General features: G+C 44.3%; 1 protein-coding gene across 2 annotated transcripts in view; it reads left to right on the top strand.

The window, feature by feature from the left end:
* Positions 1–21348, top strand: part of GSPT1 (G1 to S phase transition 1) — a 548341-nt gene that overhangs the window by 31850 nt on the left and 495143 nt on the right. For both annotated transcript variants that reach the window (XM_078663168.1, XM_078663169.1), the window contains exon 2: positions 17123–17167. In XM_078663168.1, the coding sequence (XP_078519294.1) occupies positions 17123–17167 (45 nt within the window). The remainder of the gene's footprint in view (positions 1–17122; positions 17168–21348) is intronic.

Here is a 21348-nt window from a genome sequence, read left to right as displayed (position 1 = left end):
CCCAAGAGCAGTCGGGCTGCTTTCAATGTTTACTTTAAGTTAGGGTGGCGGGCTCAGGCGACCCCTCACTTTGGCAATGCGCCAACTGTCAGTGCCCCTCCGGGGGCGGCCCAGTGTTCCCAGGTCCAGCCCGCTGGATGACCGCTCCTGCCCGGTGCCACCCCGGGGTGTGAAAGGGCGAGCCCGGCACCTGCGGGCGGCGACTGTTTACCTGCCCCCAAGCCGTGCTGCAACTATTGGTAGCACCTATCAGGCTTTCCCATCGACTCAATGCGAGTTCTGTGTCTGCTGCTTATTTGGACTGTAATTATCAAACCGATCATCGTTTCTGCAAAAAATTACCCTAAAAGGAAACGGTCCTTGCTAACCCCCTCCAAAAATGAAATCCGGACTCTGTCTCTAAGGCATCCCCGCCAGTTCCGTGTAGGTGTCACTAGAACCCGCTTCCAAACAGTTTGTTAGCAGTCCCTCTCTGCTCGGTACCCATCCCCTGTATCTATTTTCTTGGCAGAAGTTTCTGCTCTACGTATTTTCACGCAGCACTTTAGTTAGGAAAAGGTTTGAGGCTTTTTTTACGCATACAGACAGAATATGTATTGCATTGTATTATACTTTTTGTATAGCTCTTACTACCATTACTCTGGGCGCTGAGGATTATCCGCACGTGTTACATACAGGCTCTTGGTGTGTGTTAAATGTGTTTTCTTTGCTTTAAACCTGTGCGAGAAGTGCTTCCACGTCATGCGCGAGGACCACCAAGGTGGGGCTATGGTGTTATAGAATGCAGAGCTTAGCTGTATCGAGGATGAGGAAGTGAGGTTCACTTTTTTTGTAACTTACATTATGCTGGCGGCTTCGCAGGTCCCTTTATTGTGTGATCGATCCGATTTCACTTGAGCATCAGTCTCAGTTTTAATGGCTGGCTTTGTTGAACAAAAGGGCGTTATTCCTTAATACCTTGCTTAATCACTAGATCCATTTGTTATGGGCGCACAAAATGAATATATACACCAACTTTTTAACTGCTGCAAAGATCCTGTTAATCCTATGGCATGCTTAATTCGTACTGATTTTCGGTTGATTGGTTGGTATAACTCCGCTGGCCTCTGAACTTTTCATGTCTCTCCAAATGTCTTCATTGGAACGGTTTTGTTATATTAAATGTCTGCATGGCAGTGAATAGTAGGTGTTTTATTTTAATTTTAAATGTAGTAGCATGAATGACTCAAATCCTCTCTCTCTCTAATCTTTGTACTGTGAACTTGGGCTTAGTCCTGTGTAAGATTGAACTGCATGCGTTGTCGGGGTGCAAGAAGGATCACTGTGAGAGATTCGAGTAGGATTGTGTTAGGGTTATCAATAGTATGATTTCAGTCTCTCTACAGTTGCTCTTTAAATTTCACACGTTATTCCACTACTTGTTTTTAAGGGTTGATAAATATGCATTCAGCCAAGTTATTTAGGATCAAAAGTAAATGAGCTCTTGGAGGAAAAATCAATTATCTTGCCTCATGTTATGAGCCCAGTTATGTGCCTAGGACTACAGGCAATTGGAGGAGGGTTGGGGTACTTGTGTTTTTCTTTCAATTCTGGTATATATAAGCCCACGTTACTCCTTGTTCTATTTGCTTTGAGCCTGCACAGTGATGGCAAGGTTCCTAGAAGTATGATTTTTTAAAACTGGATTTCTGTCATCAACTTGAAACCATCTTTTGAGTGCTGTCCCATTTGTAATAAGGCATATATAGCTCTATTGCAATTGATCATGGTCCCATACTAGCTCTTTAACTGTGAAGTTTTGATCTGGGTTGTCTGTGGGTTATAAATGAGTAGGTTCAGCTTGAATTTAGTAATACATATATATATTTTTTTTCTGGTTAGGACTTTTTAGGTCGAGGCTACCGTCGCACTGCGTAGCAGTGGGGGCAGAGCCGAAGATTTAATGACTTCAACAGTGGGGCTTTAACCCGCCTCTCTCTACCATTGGCTAGCTTCGTAAATGGAGGCTAGCCATTGGAAGAGATGAGTGTCACTCTGGGCTGGAGCAGATTCGTGGGAGTTATTTGCTTTTTAAGCCCTGCCCTTTTTTTGTTCGTCATTCGGAGGGGGCGTTTACTTTTTTTTTTTTTTTTACAGGGCTGTTTTTTCGTCATTGGCAACGTCTCTGTTGCCGCTCCCGGTACCCTCTGAAGACCCCCGCGTGGTTGTATCCCGCCCCCCTCCCGCTGTCCGTGTCTCCGTTCCCGCACCCCATCCCGCTGTCCATGTCTCGGTTCCCGCACCCCCTCCCGGAGCTACTCGCACAGACACCTGGAAACTTGTTTTAGTATTGTTGTCTCTGAAGCACACAGCCCCCGTCCAGGTGATTGCTAGCTGTGGGTGGAGGCTCGTCCAGAGGGCACCAGAGCAGGCTCGCCTGGTGTGTTGAATAATGCACAGCGCACAGGCCCCAGCCGCTCTGGCGTTCCCTTCATCGGATTTGCATGTATGCGGCAGGGAAGATGCAGCCTCAGCAACGCACATTTCATACCCCTGTATTCGTCTAAGAGAACACACTTATTGCAGTTTTGTAATTTTAGTCGGTGTGGCTTGTCCTGAAATTATTACACGTGATGCTCAAGTTTATTGCGGGAGTGTATGTATGTCTGTCTGTATGTCCTATCCGGGCGCCTCCTCCTGCTCCTGAACCATGCGACCCTCCCCACTTCCCTCACTCAACCAAATTGGAGCCCCAAACCTGCTTGCTGAAACCTCCACTTCCCTCCCAACCCTCCACAAACAGCCCACACTAGCCGATCGAGCCCGGCAAAACCTCCATCAACACTGCACGGCGAGCAAACCGTACCCCATCCTCCATGCGCTCGCTGCAAGGTCCGTCTCGTGGCCATGGGCCCAGCCTCGGGTGCTGCCGCCCCCCGTGGAACCGCACACCCTCAGCCCGGCTAACCCAGATCACTCCATCCACAAACCGTACCCCATCCTCCATGCGCTCGCTGCAAGGTCCGTCTCGTGGCCATGGGCCCAGCCTCGGGTGCTGCCGCCCCCCCCGTGGAACCGCACACCCTCTGCCCGGCTAACCCAGGTCACTCCATCCATGTCACCTCTGAAGGTGACAATCTGAAGGTGACAATCTGCTCGGCACCCATCACCCTCGGCCCTCCCCGCAACCTCCCTTGCAATACCCCTCACAGACAGCGCCTGCCATGTCTGAGCGCCCGCGGCACTACCCAACCGGCCTCTGAAGGATGAAAGGCATTAGCATGACTACTCCTTCCCTCCCCCCCTCCCCCATTCCCCCCCAGCCGCAAAGGTCCCCTGTGGCTACGGCCTCGCCCCTCCCTCCATCCGTCCTGCCACCAGACCCCTCGCTACCTCCTCCCCAGCTGTCCAACTTACCGCCCCTCCCCCACCGCACCCCCGTCCCAATCAGTTTCCTCCATCCTGACCACAAACCTCCCGTGGCCAAAACAGCAGAAATGCGGCCCTCCAAGCGCTTCCCCTAACTTAACAACTAAACTCCTCGCTGCCTCCTCCCCAGGCTGCCTAAACACAGTGTCCCCCTTGCCCCTTTCCACATGAGCCCTCCGAGGAACCTCCTGGCAGGATATTATCCCTTAAATGATCTGGGGCCTGGGCACGGTGCACTTCATGCTGAGACAAGAGGGTGGCCGGTAACACCTTATTTAATAGCACTGATGTCTCGGATCTTTGAGCGCTTCTCTATGCATGTAGTGCAGGGACGCCCCCTTTATGCCTCACTTGGAAATATGAAACTGCCCAGGCTTTCAAAACCTGAAAGAGACGGCAAAGACAGCAGAGTGGATTGCAAGAAGGTACTGGGAACTGAGTGATTTATATGTAGGAGACTTGTTGATTTCATTTGAGGAGGCACAGTAAACGCTCACTGCTGTTCGAGGTCAGACTGGAGAGTTTCAAACACTCCTTCAGGTCTATCTAGCGGTATGAAGGATGACCGAGTGAGGTAAAACTTAAATTTTTAACTCGAGTCCATGAAATAACTTAAAGAGCACAGGCCTCAGACTTGATAGATCTGTCTGCGTGTACCTCTTTATTTACTGCCTCAATAGTTCCACCACCCACTCATCCCCTACGTGCTCCTGACCGCCCGACCCCCTCCCACCCCCCCCCGCCTGCCCGCCAGCATTCCTATACTGCCATTGAAACTCCCGCCGTCTGGGACACAATTCCCCCCTACAGGCGCCTCCCGAGCCATGCAACCCTCCCCACTTCCTCACTCATCCAAATTGGAGCCGCAAACCCGCTCGCTGAAACCTCCACTTCCCTCCCAACTCTCCACAAACAGCCCCCGCTAGCCGATCGAGCCTGGCAAAACCTCCATCAACAGTGCATGGCGAGCAAACCGTACCCCATCCAATGGTGTGGAATTTTATTAAATATCTGCTAGTTAAAGGGTCACAATACTTCAAAACTCTGTGTCCTTATAAAATAAATCCACTTATACCTTTCGTACAGTCAACCGAGGGGACAAATTACGGCTGCGTTCATATTGTATCGGAGCTCTGATAATACCTCTCGGATTACACTAGGGTTCATTGTATCAAGGGTTAGATGTTAGTGTTTTGCCATTTTTTCAGAAATCTATGTACAGAGGTTGGAAAGCAATATTTCCAGGGTTGGAACGCACTGTGAATCTGTAAATATCTACCAATGCATGTTTGATGGTATTTGATAGCTCCACAGTGTTCTTTCCACACTGGAAAAGGTTGGATATTTTGACAGGTCTGCACCTTTTTTCTGGGTGGGAAAAGGGGGCGTACAGTAAAAAAATGTGTACTCGCTGGAAACCCACAACCCACACCTGCAGTGTGAGAGACAGCAGTGTGTATGAGAGACAGCACTGTGAGACAGCATTGTGTGTAAGAAAGACAGCAGTGTGTGAGAAACAGCAGTGTGTGTGTTCTAGCGAGAGCATGGTGTGTGAGACAGAAGTGTGTGAGACAGAAGTGTGTGAGACAGAAGTGTGTGAGACAGAAGTGTGTGTGCGAGACAGAAGCGTGCGTGAGACCACCCCGTGGGTTCCCCTCATCCAGCGAACATGTCACCCTGCGGCTACCTCCCTTCATCGTGAGTTCTCTTCCTCGCCCCATCTTAACTCCCGGTGGCTACCTCAGACCCGCTTCGGCAGCGCACTTCCCTCCAACAGTCTCCCGGTCTCTCTTCTCAAAGCGAGCAGTTATCAGTTTCTGGACTTTCTGGGATATATGCCATTCTAAAGGAGGCCCAGATGTTAAATGTCAAAGCCTGCCTGGGCCGTGACCGCCTTATTCAGTTGTTGGGGGTCTGACACCCCCCTCCGCCATGGCATGGTGTTCTCTCGACCAACAGGTGGAAACTGGGAGGAGTGGTTTATGAGCTGGGGTGGTGGGTGTCAGGCCTTCTCTGCCAGGGCCTCTCTTAGCTGTGACCTCCTTGTCCAGGGAGCACGTGCGCTCTCAGGCCCCCTCCTCCGGCGGTGAAGGGGGAGCCGAGGCCTTTCCGCTGCCTCAGACCTGCAGGAAGGCAGCTGCTCCCACCAGCTGCATGGGAGATGTTTTCAGATTTCTGAAGTCTGTGGCCTTGTGCCCGGGAAAGGCTCGCTTTGAGAAGAGAGACCGGGAGACTGTTGGAGGGAAGTGCGCTGCCCCCCCCCCCCCCCCCCCTCCCGTGGAGGATACCCGCACCTCTTCCTCTATCCCCCTCACCCTTGGTGAAGTCAAACCCCAGCACTATTGCTTTTCTTGTTAGCGGAATATGCATGCATCCTGTCGTATCTCGTCCTGCACCCCACACTTTTCTTGCACAGGCAGCGAAATGCAATGCAATAGGTCTCGCATTTCCGAGAGATTAAGCTATTGGCATTGTAAATGACAATGCCATTTATTTATCTGTTTTCAAAACCAACGCATAAATACAAACTTTGACATTTACAATGCCAATAGCTCTAACTTTTTCAAAGGCGAGACCGTTGCATTGTAAATGCTTGTTAGCCTTAGCTGGTGAACTTAATTCAGATGTACTTAAATACATCTTTCATTCATAGTTTGGGGTCAGGGAGTGAGAATGTCTAGAACCAGAGTGAAATGATGCTTGAGACCGTGTCGTATGGGAGATTATTAAGCAGTTAAAAAAACATTTTGGTTTGAAAACCAATTCAGTTCATTAATGTTTACCCCCAATAGTGAACGCATAGCAGACTACCAATATTGATAAGCTTGGTTTAGGTAATAATTTGATTGCGGTCTTGGAGACAAATTGATGGTATATATTCCTTTTTTTTAAATTCAAATCGTTTTTATTGAAGAAAAGGAAAAGTCATACAATAAGGCATCAAATACAAGAATTAAATCAAATGTTCTGTTTGAGGACCGTACAATACCAAACTGAAATAAATCTAGAAATACAAGAATCCTTGATGCCTGGAGGCGCAGAACCACATGTAGCTGTAGGAAACAAAATGAAGCAAGATCAGATAATAATATAATATAAAATAAAAGTGAGTAGATGTACATGCATATGCAAATGCAAATATAAGCTGTCAGCGGAAGGTCAGGTACAAGGGACCGTTACAAGTGAGCGAGACAGAGTAGTAAGTGGGTCATACACTATGTTACTCAAAGCACGGTATCTACGTGCACCATAGAAGAATACAACATTAAATGATGTATCACGGGGGATCAAAATGAAAGGAGGATGCGTCAAGTGATTTCCAGAGTCTCTTGTTGGAGGATCGCCAGGGGGAAGCGTGAAACGCCGGGTTGTCAGCCCCTCTCAGAAAGGATAGCCATTCCTGCCAGATACCTCTGATGCATTTTTCCATTTACAAAGAACCACTTTACACGCCAGTGTGAGCATCAAGTCTAGCAGCTGGCGATCCTGTGTATTTGGCAAGTTTGGTTCAAGGGGCCCCAATATGACATAGACAAATTCCCTCACAGGTTGCACCTTGAGAACATGCTGTATGCAGTCAAAGATTTCCCCCCAGTAAGTTTGTAGGGAGGGGCAGTGGAAGAGCATATGGGCTAGATCGCCAGTTCCAGACTGGCAATTCCAACAGGTTGGAATATCTCGTAATTGGCATTTAAATAGTCTGTCCGTGGTCCAGAATGTCCTATTTAGTAACATATATTTTGTCTGGGAAAGGATTGGGGATACCTTATTAGAGCAGGCAGTTCTATGAACTAAAGTAATCTTCCCTAAACTAGAGTAATTAGTAATCAGTGCGGTTTTCGTACCTCTCAGCACCAAACCTCAGCGCCGTGATATCCTACCCAGGATGATTGTTAGCGCTTTATAAATAAATAAATTAAATTAAATTATGAATTGTGTCCCAGTCGATTGTAATGTCTGTGGAGTTGGGTTCTGCTTCCCACTTAAGTTCAACTTGTCTGTGGGATTTCCTAGGTAGAGGGAGGAGTAGCTTGTACACTTTAGAAACAAAGTGTCCAGCCGCTAGGAGTCGCGGCAAGTGAGTCATGAGCCAGGGTGTGTGGGGAGTAAGGCCACGTGCCGAAATACTGGCCTTCAGTTTCAAGAAATCGTAAAAGTCCATGGTTGTTAAATCATGTGTAGCCTGGAGTGTGGAGAAGGGTAAGGGTTGTGTCCCCAAGTAAAGATCTTTTACCATAGTGATGCCCTTCTTGAACCAAGATTCCCAATATAGGGTTGATGGTACATATTCCTGATAGGAAACTTGTGGAAAAGTTGTGGCCAGAGAAGAACCAGCAGTTTGGTAAAGAGCTGGGCATTTCAGTGGGAAAGGGATGAGTACCTGTTTCAGTCCTGAATAGTAGGAATGCAGTGACATGTCAGTCAGTGTATTTAAAGTGAAATATGGCTGAGTTTCTGCAACCAGAATCAATCCTTTTCCACGTAAAAATAATTGCATCTTTGCAGGAGTGTTCGAGGGAGAAAATACATGTTTTGATAATGCATAGATTGTGCTACAGGTATTGGAAGCTATCATAGTATCGTTGAAAGTGAGTGATAGGATTGTAGTGATGAATGATGTGGAAACATAAGGTCATGTCCTGTATCATCGTTTGTTAATATTTGGGTTTTTGTAGCTCATGTGTGAAATCTCACCCTTTGGTGTTTTTCAATATGTATTACGTTTGCATTGAAATTCATTACTGTAATGGTGAGAAGTGGTTACTAATCTGGTGGTGGGTATATCAAAAACATTTATTTGCATGGCTAGTCTGGAGGAGACAGATTTTTAGTTCAGCACAGTTCAGGGCCAAGAGCATGTAGAGTGATTTGTATCCCTGGGTATTCACATTACAAGTGGGTATTTAGTGTTTTTTTGGTCACCATGCCTTGCTACACAGAAATCCATGTTTTCCTCTTACTTACACTCACGCCATTGGACAAACTGTCAGAGGACCGTCTAGAAGATCTGTGAAGTAATGACTTTTATAAATATTTCCAGAGTGATATTGTAGGACAGAAGAACATGATACAACAGTATATAAGATGCAGAAAAATTTGGAGCCTTACTCTTCCTTAGAAAAGGGGTACTCCAAGATTAAATTGTAGTGTGTATCATACTTGAGCCATTTGGTTCAACCGTCTTTTTGTGGTGCCCCACCCCCATTTCCTCCTCCATGAATTCCCTCACTACCGCTCCCCAACAATGCACCTCATATCTCTATAGCACCTTTTTGTGAAAAATATTTCATTTTTTTTATATCGCTAATCATAGTTTATTCACACTCGTTTCTGTGATCTGCCTGGTACATATTCTTTGTAGCAGGCACATTAACCCTCTGCACGTGTGGGTGACGAGTGCCCATGTGAGTGCACGGTGAGCGATGCAATAGTATGAGAGTAGGGTAAGAGGAGTGGCTGTAAGGTGATTGAGGTGGCCGTATGAATTTGGGTGCGGATGCAAGTTCACAATGGGACGAATGAATGTATGATTAGTGATGGGCTTGTTTGAGTGAGTTGAAGATTGAGCAGTGAGGGGGGCAGGTGAGTGAAGTGTCACAAATGTCACATAAGTGCAGGGTGAGTAGTGTGCTCGTGTGACTGCAGGGTGAGGTATAGGGTGAACAGCGCAAGTGCATTGTGAGTGCAGGGTGATCACTGTGAGTGCAGGGTGAGCGTGAAAGTGAATGGCAAGAATGAGGAGCGAGTTGTCTGAATGCAGGGTACATTCCCAGACACTTGAAGTAACTCAGCATGTTGACGGCGGCGAAGGGTTTAAGATCTAAGTAAAACTATTGCTATTCTGGCATTAATCGGGGATCGAGAGTGGAAGAAATGTGCTGATCCTGCAACAAACTTCCAGTCCTATTGTTAGGGTTGCCAGCTCATTATTTTGATGGCCCAGTCGGTACAAAAATAAGCAATCGCCTAAAGCTGTATTTTCAGCACTTATCTGTGCATACTTCGAACAGCAAATGTAAATAGAAAGCACTTTTAATTGTGTTCTAAGGCTGCCTCCATGATCCTTGACTGATAATTAAAGAGAACAAAAACAGAAAAGTCGCATAACGAATGAATACATACTTTTTTATTTCTATGTCAAGAGTAGGTCTTTGCAGGCTCTTTAAACATATGGCAGGCATTTTTCTTTTGGCAACCCTACTTTATATTCCTTTTCATGAAATGCATTCTCACGCTACAGCAGTAAATGTAAAAAACAAATGTAAGGAATAGGCAGAGTGGGGGCCAAGGGGGTACTAGAACCAAAACAAAACTAAGCCTCTAACCAGTTTACAAAGACATGTAAATATGCAAATAGTCTTTAAAGACTGGTGAAAAACTCGGGAGTGCCGGAGACAAGACTCCAGACACTGCCCAGCTGAGCCCCCAGCAGCTCGAGTTGCTCTGCAGCAGCCTGGGCTGAGACACGACGGGGGAAGTGGGGGCCTGAAGCCCTTGGGCCTGGTCAGAAGTGTGACTGGGAATGTGCGACCCCCCCCCCCCCCCCATTGTATCACTCCACAGCCCCTTTGGGGGTCGTGCCCCACAGTTTGAAGACCCCCTGCTCTAGCCCATCGTATTGTTTCTTACGATTCAAAGGCCAACTCTGTTTGGCTCATGCATGAGAAGAGGCCGGGTTTTCAATGTTATTAAGTCGAAGCGGAGACCTACCAATGAACAGTAACCAAGAATAAATTCAGGGTAAAGGTTAAAGTACCAATGTGTATTCGTACGTGTGTGTTCTACATGTATTTGTAGTTTTAGCATAGTTTTTAAAACGTTGTACTATGGCTCTTTGCATATAGTGCTCCAAAGTAGGTAATATGCGAGGGCTAGTTAAACTTAACAGCCCAAGCACCACGCTTGTGCAAAATAGTGGCAGTTTCCGATACAGGAGTGCTAGACTACATTTCTGTGGACTGAAGTAATCTTCACTGTTTTAGCATAAGCGTCATCTGAACTGTTCTGTTTAGTTTGAGTTTCATGAACATTTAACAGTTGGCGGCACTCCAAATCTGGAGTTTGCTGTAGAAGCAACCAGAAACCACAAGAAAAAAAATAAGACTATGGAGAGAGCCACAGGCAGCATGAGTGGTGGGGAGTTGTGGGGATGGAGTAGATGGTACCTGACTCATGTCGGTACTAAGGCATTGATTAATTTGAATTTATTTATTTAATGCGATTTTTCTGTAGCGCAAACTTTACCCTAAGGTGTCCGAGCGCTTTACATAAGAACCAGTTGCAAAACATAAGGACGTAGGATTACATGCGTTACATAAAAGATACAAACAGAAAAAATTGCAAATGTACAAGTAGTAAAGTCACACAAGGAAGAAATACAAACAAAGGAAAATTGCAAATGTACAAGTAGTAAAGTCACCCAAGGAAGAGATACAAATGGATATACTCTAAGAGTCACATAGGAATGGTAGAGAGTACAAGGTCTACTGCATATACTAGTGATTATTTATCTCTACACATGGAAAGAAAAGGGATACTGCAGCCAACAAAAGGTAAACCGTGGAAGGGCTCAGTCCTTTTTAGGTCTCGCCTAGTCAGCGCGCATGCGCTGTTCTAGGAGATGACCTATTGAATTCTGTCTGCTCCTTTTCAAGCACACTCGTGCTTGTGCTGGCATCCACCTTGCGGGAGCGAGCAGTGGTGCGCGTGCTCGCTCCCTCAAGGCGGATGCCAGCACGAGTGCTTCAAAACAGCTGCTGCGTGTCTTTCCAGCTGGAGCCCCCTTGTCACCTCACGCCACTCCTAACACGGGCGCAATACAAACAATGGGGCCACAGCTTTTTTCCTAACATTAGGCTTCTTGACTACTGGGTGACTTTTACGTAATAATGTTTAAGGTGCAAGTTTAATCTTTGCTGCGTGCAAGTTTCGGGCAGCTGTGTTTTTTTGAGGAGAGCTTCCGGTCAAACAAACGGTGCCGCTTTTGAGCAATTCAAAAGCATCGGACTAGTCTGCCACACACAGCAGTTTGTTTTCAGTCTCCCCTCTTTTCCGTCTCCGTTTGTGTTGTTTAAGCGGACCACTGCACTGTCGATGTCAGGCATATTTTAATGTATGGACAAAGGTGTAAACGCGGACAATGAATCTACAACCAGAAAGTGGTTTTTGGGGGCCCCCCTCTCTCTACCCCCCCCAAATAAAGTAATGATTGGATGAAGGAGTCACGCCTGGCACAATGCCACTAATCCCAACAAAAGCGTGACAAATGCAACACTCAAGTGCATCAGGCCACAGGTTGTTCTACCGAGAGCTGGTTCGTAAGTACATTGGTTGTTGCAGTTATTTCGGACTTCACAGAAGAAGTAATTGTTGCTGCATTTTAGAGCAGTAACAGCCCTCAGACAATAAACGAAGGCCATTGTAAATCGAAATAACGCTTCGGTTGACGTTTTTGTCGTCGCGTTAAATCTGAAATCGACCAGTCCACAGAAAGTATTTCCAAACGTTATGTATATTTAGCTTCATATTTGTGGCATCTGTGTCTGCTTCCTGTGCTACTTGTCTGGGGCGGGTCGCCTGTGTCTGTCCGCTTTGCTTACAGATTCTACTTTGCAAGACCATTATCCTGACTCCTTGAACACCATGTACAAGGCCTCAAGACACATTGTGTAAATGTTGTTCTATTCTTCATCCACGAGGCGGCATGGCTGTCTGTAGACTATTACAATGCTGGCTTGCCCAGGAATCTAAAGGATGCTTTTTATTATATATAAACCAGCATGTCCGGGTCTATACACCCTGAAGCTTTGGCCCAGCAGTTTGCTTATCTCTGCGAAGGGTGTCCCGCTTGTGACCAAGACTGGGATTTTACATGCTTTCCCTTCAGGTAACCGTGGTTAGATCATGCAGTTTGGCGATATTTGGCAGAATACATAGACACATGCCTTAGACACTTGGGTTAGGGACTACATAGTATGAGTACGCCAGTTTTTAGGTCTCGCGACCTATCGATGCGCGCATGCGCATCGAGCGGAGCGAGAATTCAAGCGGCGAAAACATCATGAAACCACCAGCTTTTTGCTGGCGTTTTCAAGGCGTTTTCTTGCAGTTCATGTGAACCACGTGAGCAACATGCACGCGCATTCACGGCCAGGGCTTCTCCTCCCCTAATTATTCATGGCCGGCCGTACTTTCACTTTCCCGCTTCGCCTCCCCTAATCATTCATTCCCGGCCGCTCACAGCACATCAAAGGGCTTCGCTCAGCGTGCGCTCTGCATTCTCTCCCCAGCCAGCTTCCTCCATCCCTCGCACCCCCTCCTCCTTCAGGCCCCCACCATTTGCTTCCATAGCTTGCAAAGACCTCACAGAGAGCCTTTGACGGTATTGTCCTTGCTGTTTGCAAACATCGCATGTCTGTTTTCTGCCTCAGCACCTTCTCTACCAGAATCAGCGGATTCTTTCAGTTTACCACAGTGATCCATTGCTTCATACCTAGCGTGTGATCGATTGTGCTTCATACTGCAAATCATGATCGGTTATTTACATTGTGACATGTTCTCTCTTGCACTTAGGGGCACGTGATCCGTTTCCACACTTCAGCTTTTAATTAATTCTGTGGGCCCCAGCGTGTGATTAGCTTTGCTTCCCCACCAGCACGTGATCAATTCTGAATACATAGGGCTGCATGTTATCAGTTCACCATGTGGCAGCATGCGATCATTTCTCCCTGCCGCTTTATATCCATTCTGCATGCTGGAGCTTCAGATTAATTCTGTTTACCACAGCATGTGACCAGCTCTTCATATAGTAGTGAACAATCAACCATGTGTTAACATGGCCACGTCTCCACACGCCAGCGTCGTGCCGTCATACCAGGAAGCGTTCATTAATGCTGCTCTGTTACGTATTCTGCTGCTGCGTAACTGATTATACATATTGTGATTCATTTAGCATATTCCAGAATGTAATTAAATTCCCCTTATCTCTCTGCAACGTGATCAGTTTTTCACGAAACAGCATGTGATCAGTTACGGACATTGTGATTCATTCTGTATTCCACAGGACACCGGTAGTTCTGCATACACTGCCAACATTCGATCGGTTCTTACACGCCAACATGTGAATCATGCAGCATTTTCTAACGTGATCAGTACTGCATACCCTAGCATAGTGATAGTCAAAAGAGGGCCTAGAGGGCAGGGGATAGTAAAACGGGCAAGCATTTATTTACACATTAGCTTCAGTAAAAGACAAGCATTGGCATAGCCAATAGGTCTCGCTTGTGGGACCTTATAAGTATTTTGTTTTGCAGCACAATATCAGATTATGCAACAAGGATATTGTGCTGCAAAACTAAGTACTTATAAGGTCCCCAAGCGAGACCTATTGGCAATGCCAATGCTTGTTTATACAGGGTTTATATTCCTGCATATATACCTTGTCTTAGTAAGATGGTGGAACTTTATATTCTGTTCACTGTCTAGTACTTTTAATAACTTTCATCTGCTTCTGTCTATTGATCATTGCAGCAACCCTTGAGATAATTCATTGACCTGGCTGGATCGGTCTAGCGTCTAGCAATGAAGGGATGGTTTACCGGTTTCTAGTACCTATCAAAATTTCCAATATAGCGCAATCTTCACAAGTAAAAATGTTTCTATATATTGCATCTTCAAACTGCAAAAATATTTACTACATTCCTTAAATCTGGCATTAAACTGTTCTTTAATTAAAACTATGGTTTTCTTCTTTCAAATGTCACTTTCCTTCCATCCTCTGCATGCCTCCTCTTTGAGCACAACCTACTGACACATGCATCATTGACAACAATACGTAATCTCCACTAACTCCTGTATTAATCCCACCAGCCATGTGTTTGAGTTCACCCCTCAGACTAATGATTGCGAAAAAAACGCTAATACCTTAGTCCAAAATAAAAACCTGAAGGATTGCATGGAATGGTTTGCTTTGAATGCACAAGACTAATGCTAATAAATAACCTGTATCTAATAACTAAACTAACCAACAATCTTGGGTCCTGGAGCAGTGTGCTGCGTGGCGTAAAGCACTTCGATGCATCATCAGGGATAGTAAGGGCTATATAAATGCAAATACAATACTTTTCTGTGTTCTGCTCCTACCGCTCATTTATGGGCTCTTTTTTTTTTTCTCCTCTGATTTTGTCAGTGTGGCATATACTTAACGAGGAGGGTTTAACTGTGTTATCTCCTAGTTCTTTGTGTCAAGTCGGTAGCCAATAATCAACTTGTTGGTTATTTAAAAATGTTGGTGTTAAACTGGTACTAATGAGGTGCAACCAATGCCTAAACAGTGTTGAGTGTAAAAACGACAAAATAATGAAGTAACACCATCTCAAAATGTACTGCATTATGCAGCATAACTAGTCTTTTCTTGCCGCATATTTTGGTCAACTCTGCCACACAATTTGGCCCTCCCCTGTCACATGTTTGCAGCGGCCCTTTTTGGTGCGTAAAACGTGGTCACTTACTAGGTCCCGTATTTAAATTTACGTAGTTATGTGATCTTTTCCTTTCCCTTTTCTTTTTTCTTCAATCTAAGAACTGTGCCTCCTAACTGCTATTACCAATGAAAAGGAGCTAGCCAAAAAGCAGAACTACAGCATGTCTTTGAATGGATACCCGTATCCATTTGTGGGTGTCTCCTAGGCAGCGCTTGCGCTGTCTCAAGACCTGCTGTATTCCGTATATGGGTATTAAGCTCTGCCCATCTTTACAATTTGCTCCTCTTCCCGGCTTTGTAAATGATGGCTTTTGGTTTATCAATAGGCTTAGTAGTCCCTCCTTAGTGTGTGTGTGTGTGTGTGTATACATGTATACGTATATAATCTCCCTCTCCTGTGTCCTTACTCTGTAACTTCTGTTAGTAGTGGGAGAACTATTTACTTAATGTACACAGCACTCACGGGGTGCCAACTTCAGCAATGGCGGCTGCTTCTTGTTTTGGTTGACTTTTTGCTTCCTGTCTAACAGACTTGGCATTTACAGGTCTTGGTTTCCTACTCATCAGACGTGTTCCAAGGGTGCCTATTGGTGCACCACCCCCTCCTTGCGTGTTCTGTTAACTTCGTGGCCGGTTTGTTTTCTTTGAATTGCTCGGGCAGCATTTGTTTCAGTTTCTATTTGATTTTAAAATGGCATTGTTTATTTGAATAGATTTGTTACAAGTTTCATTTTATTTATTAGGATTGGCATGTTTTTGGCAGAGCCGACGCAGAGACTCTAACTCGGTGCCACATCGCTAGCTTGAAAAGCACATTTGTTTGTTTCCCGCAGCGCTTTTCTTTGTTTTTTAAGCAGCCAACCTCAGTTTGGTTACATTGAATGTTTTGACGTGGCGTGCTCTGCCAGCATTTGAAGTATTTTTAAGCCCAGATTGCTACTTGTTTGCCTTTTCCAGAAACAACTTTTCAGTTTTAAACTCTATGCATGGACTTTTAACCCCTTGGATTCGTGGTTGGCAGCTTTAATGTTTGAAAAAGTGTTAAAAAGCCTCAGGAGCACTTATTTACTGCATTCAGAGGTTTAGAACATAAAATACATTCCAGTTTGTGACAGGATTTTCATAACCAGTAACTGGTACAATTTAGAAACGTACTGAATTTAGTCAAATTTGCCCAGACATATGATGAACCAGCATTTGCAATGCAGTGGGTCTTGCATTGCGAGAGTTTGGGCTATTGGTATAGTTAATGACCATGTCTTTATTGTTTTGAAAACCTGCAAGCGGTGCATAAACATGCACTTTGTACTTCTGGTAATTGTGCACGAGATGCAAGGCTGGCCGTAATTGTGCCTCTTTTACTGCCGGCCTTGCTTCTCATAAGCAGGGACTGGACGTACAAAGTGCATGTTTGCGCACTGTTTGCAAGGTTTCAAAATACATAAATAAAAGACATTGTTACTTACAATGCCAATAGCTCAAACTCTTACAAATGCAAGACCTATTGCATTGAAAATGCCGGAGTATTCTCTGCAAACCATATCCTGTTCATATTTGTTTTTTAAATGCCCATTGCAGAATGTATTACCCAAATGTTGATCAACTATTTTTTTAGGTTGCTGTCAAACTGATGTTTTTAGGTTCATAGTTTGTACTAGTTTGTAGTAAAGAAAAGCAAGTGGGAATATTTTGTATATAATTGCAGAAATTGAAGAGGGTAAGAAAGTTGTGTATTTACCCAGGTATTATGAAAATAAGGACTACAATTCGCAGTATATCCACTACCTACATTCTAGTTTAAATGAAATAGTTTGCAATTGCTCTTAAAATGTTTTATGGCTATATAATAACCAAAATAAAATGTTTGAAAATAAGCGTAGATGGCAGCTTTTTAAAATCAAGCAAATATTCAGTTTGGGTTTTATGTTGATTGAGTTGTGGTTGCTGTGTTTGGTGTCTGGTACCGTTCCCTTCCAACAAATAACCTACTATCCATCTAGAGTCTCGGAATAAGCACTAGGTATTCAGAACTATATAATCTAATGAAGTATTTGAGTATTGGTGATCTATTCATCATGGAAACCAAACTGATATGAATGAGTGAGTTGCATTTACACAGATGCAGGGTTTATTGTCAGCAACTTATTTGCAACCTAAGAGAGCGACAGAATCTAATATAGGTTTGTGGTTTCAGTCCTATAATTTACTGTAGACTTTTGTTTTTGTTGACAGCTACACCTTGTGACCGGCCGCAAGAAGAACCCGTCTCTTGTGAAGGTGAAGTACTAGTGTTATTTTAAAACTAAATTTTGTTGGTGTACTGTCTTTGTGAGTTACGGAGATGACGACATCTTAATAATCTTGACACAAGTACCTAAGACGATCTGCATTTTCTTTTTTTTTTTTTTAAACATTTTATTGTTTTCCTATCGTTGGTAAGTTGTAACACATGTATACACGGCATGTTAATAGCATTTCTAGTAAGAGTACAATACATCTCTACAAATTTACATATTAGTTCTGTCCCTTCGATTGTCCGACACTTCCCTCTCAGCCCCCCCCATCCCCGCCCCCCCATCAGTCCTCATTTTCATCCGAACCATCACCTTCATTGAGTGCAGGTGGATCACAGATCTCTCCTCTATAGTCATTCCAAGCTCCCCAGATCTTAGACCACTACCGGGGGCATCCCCTATTAACAAACACTGCTCGTTCAGTTATCATGGCCTCATCCATGTTATTGCTCCACATTGATAGGGAGGGCACCTCAGCTGCGCCCCATTTCTGTGCTATGTTTCTCTTGGCAATCATGATCCCAAATGTAACCCAAGTCTGTCCATGGCGTGTTAGGTCATTGGGTTCCCACACATTTAGCAAACATCTACGTGGGTCAGGCATTATCGAAACTCCTTGTACCTGCGACAAATTGCGCATCACATGGATCCAATATGGCATTAGTTTGGGGCAGTCCCACATTGTGTGGTAAAACGTCCCGTCATCTCCGCATTGCCGAAGACAAAAGGGGTGATCTATTCGATGCATCTTGTGTAACACTATTCTAGTGTAGTATGAACAATGTAGATTTTTTAATTATACAAGTCTAAGGCGCGAGGGTATTCCTGCCTCTCTTGGAGATGCCAATGCCTCCTGCCACTCAGACTCATCCATGTCCCCCACGTCTTGTACCCATTTGGTTTTAAGCGGGCACGTGGGATCGGGTAAATTATTTACCAATTTCCGATACATGAAAGACGTAGCCTTCTTTTGTATAAATTCCGTTAAGTCTATCTTCTAAGGGCGATGCCTCTGGGACATCCGAACCAGGGGGAATCGCTGACATGAGGGCATGTCTGATCTGTATAGATCTGTCGTGTTCAGAGGGTGCCATCTCGTGCAACTGCTGGGGACAGTCAAACGAAATCACCTCCCCTCCCCGCCACAGGTCACGTAGATACACCTATTTCATCCCAATGAGTAAAGCCCTTACTGTTTCTCGATCTGCATTTTCTTAAACATGAAAAAGAAATGTGTGTGCTCATTCTTTGGCAATTATTTTTTTTAAAACCAACTTTCGATGTTGAAATGGGATTTTGAGAAATCAATAATGGTTGAATATCTCCACACTTGGATGCTCAACCCTTAATTGCGGTTTTTAAAAACATTTAATGAATATAGCCATATTAGATTCCAAAGTTTTGGAAACTGAATTTAATTTCAGGCCCCTCACACTACTCTTAAAAATGTGGTGTGACATAAACTGTGTAATCCTGTGAGAACTCTTTAATTACCTCACCACATCCATCTTTAAGCAGGTTTTGGTCAAACATACCGGATAAGCTTAACCTCTGAATCCTCTGTTAGGTTATTCAGTCAACAGTTTGAAGATTAAGGTCGTCCTAAACAGTCAAAATTAAATGCACAAATATGGGACATGCAAAATCTAAGTATTTTTTGAACTGTTGATGGTGCACTGGACATTACCGAAGGCACTATTGAGTTGAATATTAAATTTGGCACCGAAACGGCGAGGAAAGCAATAAATACTTTTTACTTTTTTTTTTTTTTAAAGCAATAGCGCGTTGTTGCAACTTCAACTACTGTTTATTTTAGTTTTTTTTAAATCGGTCTTGGGTCAAAATAGTAATTCACCACTTTAGTGTAAACCTCCCCTTCCCCCTTTCTTCATATCCGGTAAATATGATATTTATACAACAGGTGCGGATAAGAGGTAAAAAGTTTATATTAATTGAGCGGTGCCTATTTCGATGGGGAAGGGGTGAAATGGGATTGCAAGAATGTTGAGCAGTATGATGAGCTCCTGTGAGCAATGTGTGGTTAGTGTCACTTTCAACATATATCAGTCAGTCATAATCACTTCATTCAGTTAATTTAAAACCGTAATAGATTGTTGTTGTCTTTAGAACCTAGTAGAAAATCTAATTCCAGGACTTTACAAAAATAAAATACGCTTGGGCATGTTGATCAACCCGATCAACATTCAATTCATTGTGATTAAAAAAGTTCAAATATGTCAAATCGGGTCCCTTTCTTTTTTTTTTTTTTCTTTCTCTAACTGCCACAACCAAGAAACTAGCAATATTGAAAGTTTCCCGAACATTATTCAGCATCTACAAATATACTAGTGCAGGCCTTACCTGCCTGAAGCCTTTTACCCTTTAAAATAGTTCATATAAAAAGTTTACGAATGTGCAAATAATGCTCAAAGAACATAGCAAAGTGTCTTGGGTAGAGAAATAATCGCAGGAGCAGGTACCCAACTCCTCCACCTTTCTCCATTCCTGGGGCTCTTCCAATTAAAAGTGAAATAGTTAAATCTAAATCTTATTAAAAGGAAGAGGTGGTGGGGGCTTAGTTACTACATCTAAAAAGGGTTCTATTGTGAGGTTTGTTTTCAGCAGTTGGTGTGCTTGTACTGTTGGTTTCATGAACACTCTGGCCTCTCTTTCAGTATGTATCCTATATAAATAGGATTTCTTGGCCCTAGATTAATCTTCCTTCAATAACTTATTTGGTGAATTAAATAGCTCAGGACGATCTAATTTGGTTGTCCACCTTTTAATGTAGCTCAACCAGGGATTACTACTTGCTTCGTTCATAGCTAGGCAATCACGGAAGATCTCACGATTCATTTCTAATTCCGGATTGGTCCAGGTCATTACCCTTCAAGGAGTGGGCTATTCCGATCAAACCTGACACATAACCATTGCCAGTTTCCTTGTGAATAATATAGGAAGGTGAAGATTGTGGAACTGATAGCAGATTTTACAAAAATGTATTTTCCTTTGGGGAGATCCTTATCCTCAGATTTCTGAGCCGTAATTTGAGATCGCAATACACTTTGCTCTAAAAATGTTTAACATAGCTTGTACTGGCTTCACCCCTAACGTGTACACGTAATCGAGAACCACTCAGTTTATCTTTCCATAGTGTTACTTTTGCGGGTCCCATGTATCCCTATCATCGAATAGAACATTAAGTACTATGCTGATGCTCCTTGATCTGTCAGCAGCCTTCAACACCATCTCGCATAACATCCTGCTTTGCAGATTGCAGGAGATTGGTGTCGAAGGTCCAGCACTGGCTTGGCTGCAAAGCTTCCTGTCAAATAGATCACAATGTGTCAAATTAGACTAATTTATGTCAGTAACCACCCAACTTGACGAGGGGGTACTCCAGGGCTCAATCCTAAGCCCTACTCTGTTCAACATATATGTGGCCCCTTTGTCCGCCATCGTAAGAGCCTGCGACTTCGTATGTGAATGAAACGCAGGTGATAATCCCATTTGAATCTGATCCAGCTGTCACCAGGGCCAAGTTTAAGACCTGTATGTTGAACACAGCTGCCTGGATGGGGGACAATTTCCTCCATCTTAACTCCAGCAAAAAGGAGATTCTCCTGTTTGGGAAGGCGGAGGAACTGTGGACGACAGATTGGTGGCCCTCAGAATTGGGGGAGCCTCCTTCCCCCACAAAACAAGTTAGGAATTTGGGAGTCCTGTTGGATAGAAAATTATCGTCTGAGGACCATGTAAAGACCCTTTCAAGCACCTGTTTTGGGATATTGAGAATGCTACGGAAAGTATTTCCTTGGATCCCTTTGGATGCGAAAGACCCTTATTCAGGCGCTTATTGGGAGCAGGCTGGACTATGGCAACGCACTATTGGTAGGAGTCAGGGAAGAGCTTTTCTCTAGGCTCCAGGTTTTGCAAAATACTGCTGCAAGAATGGCTTTAAATAAGCCTAGACGTTCCCCCGTCTCGACCCTTGCTGATACCCTTACACTGGATGCCCATCAGAAAGAGAGCAGTCTTTAAACTTCTCACATTAGTATTCAAGGCGAGGCCTGGGGCCAGCATACCTAAGGAAGAAGGTAAGGGCCTTTGTCCCGGCCACCAGTTGAGATCAATCAAAACCTTTTCGTACCTTGTAAGATCAAT

The sequence above is a fragment of the Lissotriton helveticus genome, chromosome 10, assembly GCF_964261635.1.
Source record: "Lissotriton helveticus chromosome 10, aLisHel1.1, whole genome shotgun sequence".
Lineage (NCBI taxonomy): Eukaryota > Metazoa > Chordata > Amphibia > Caudata > Salamandridae > Lissotriton > Lissotriton helveticus.
The sequence above is the reverse complement of the archived record's forward strand: the minus strand, read 5'-3'. Positions and strand labels throughout refer to the sequence as shown.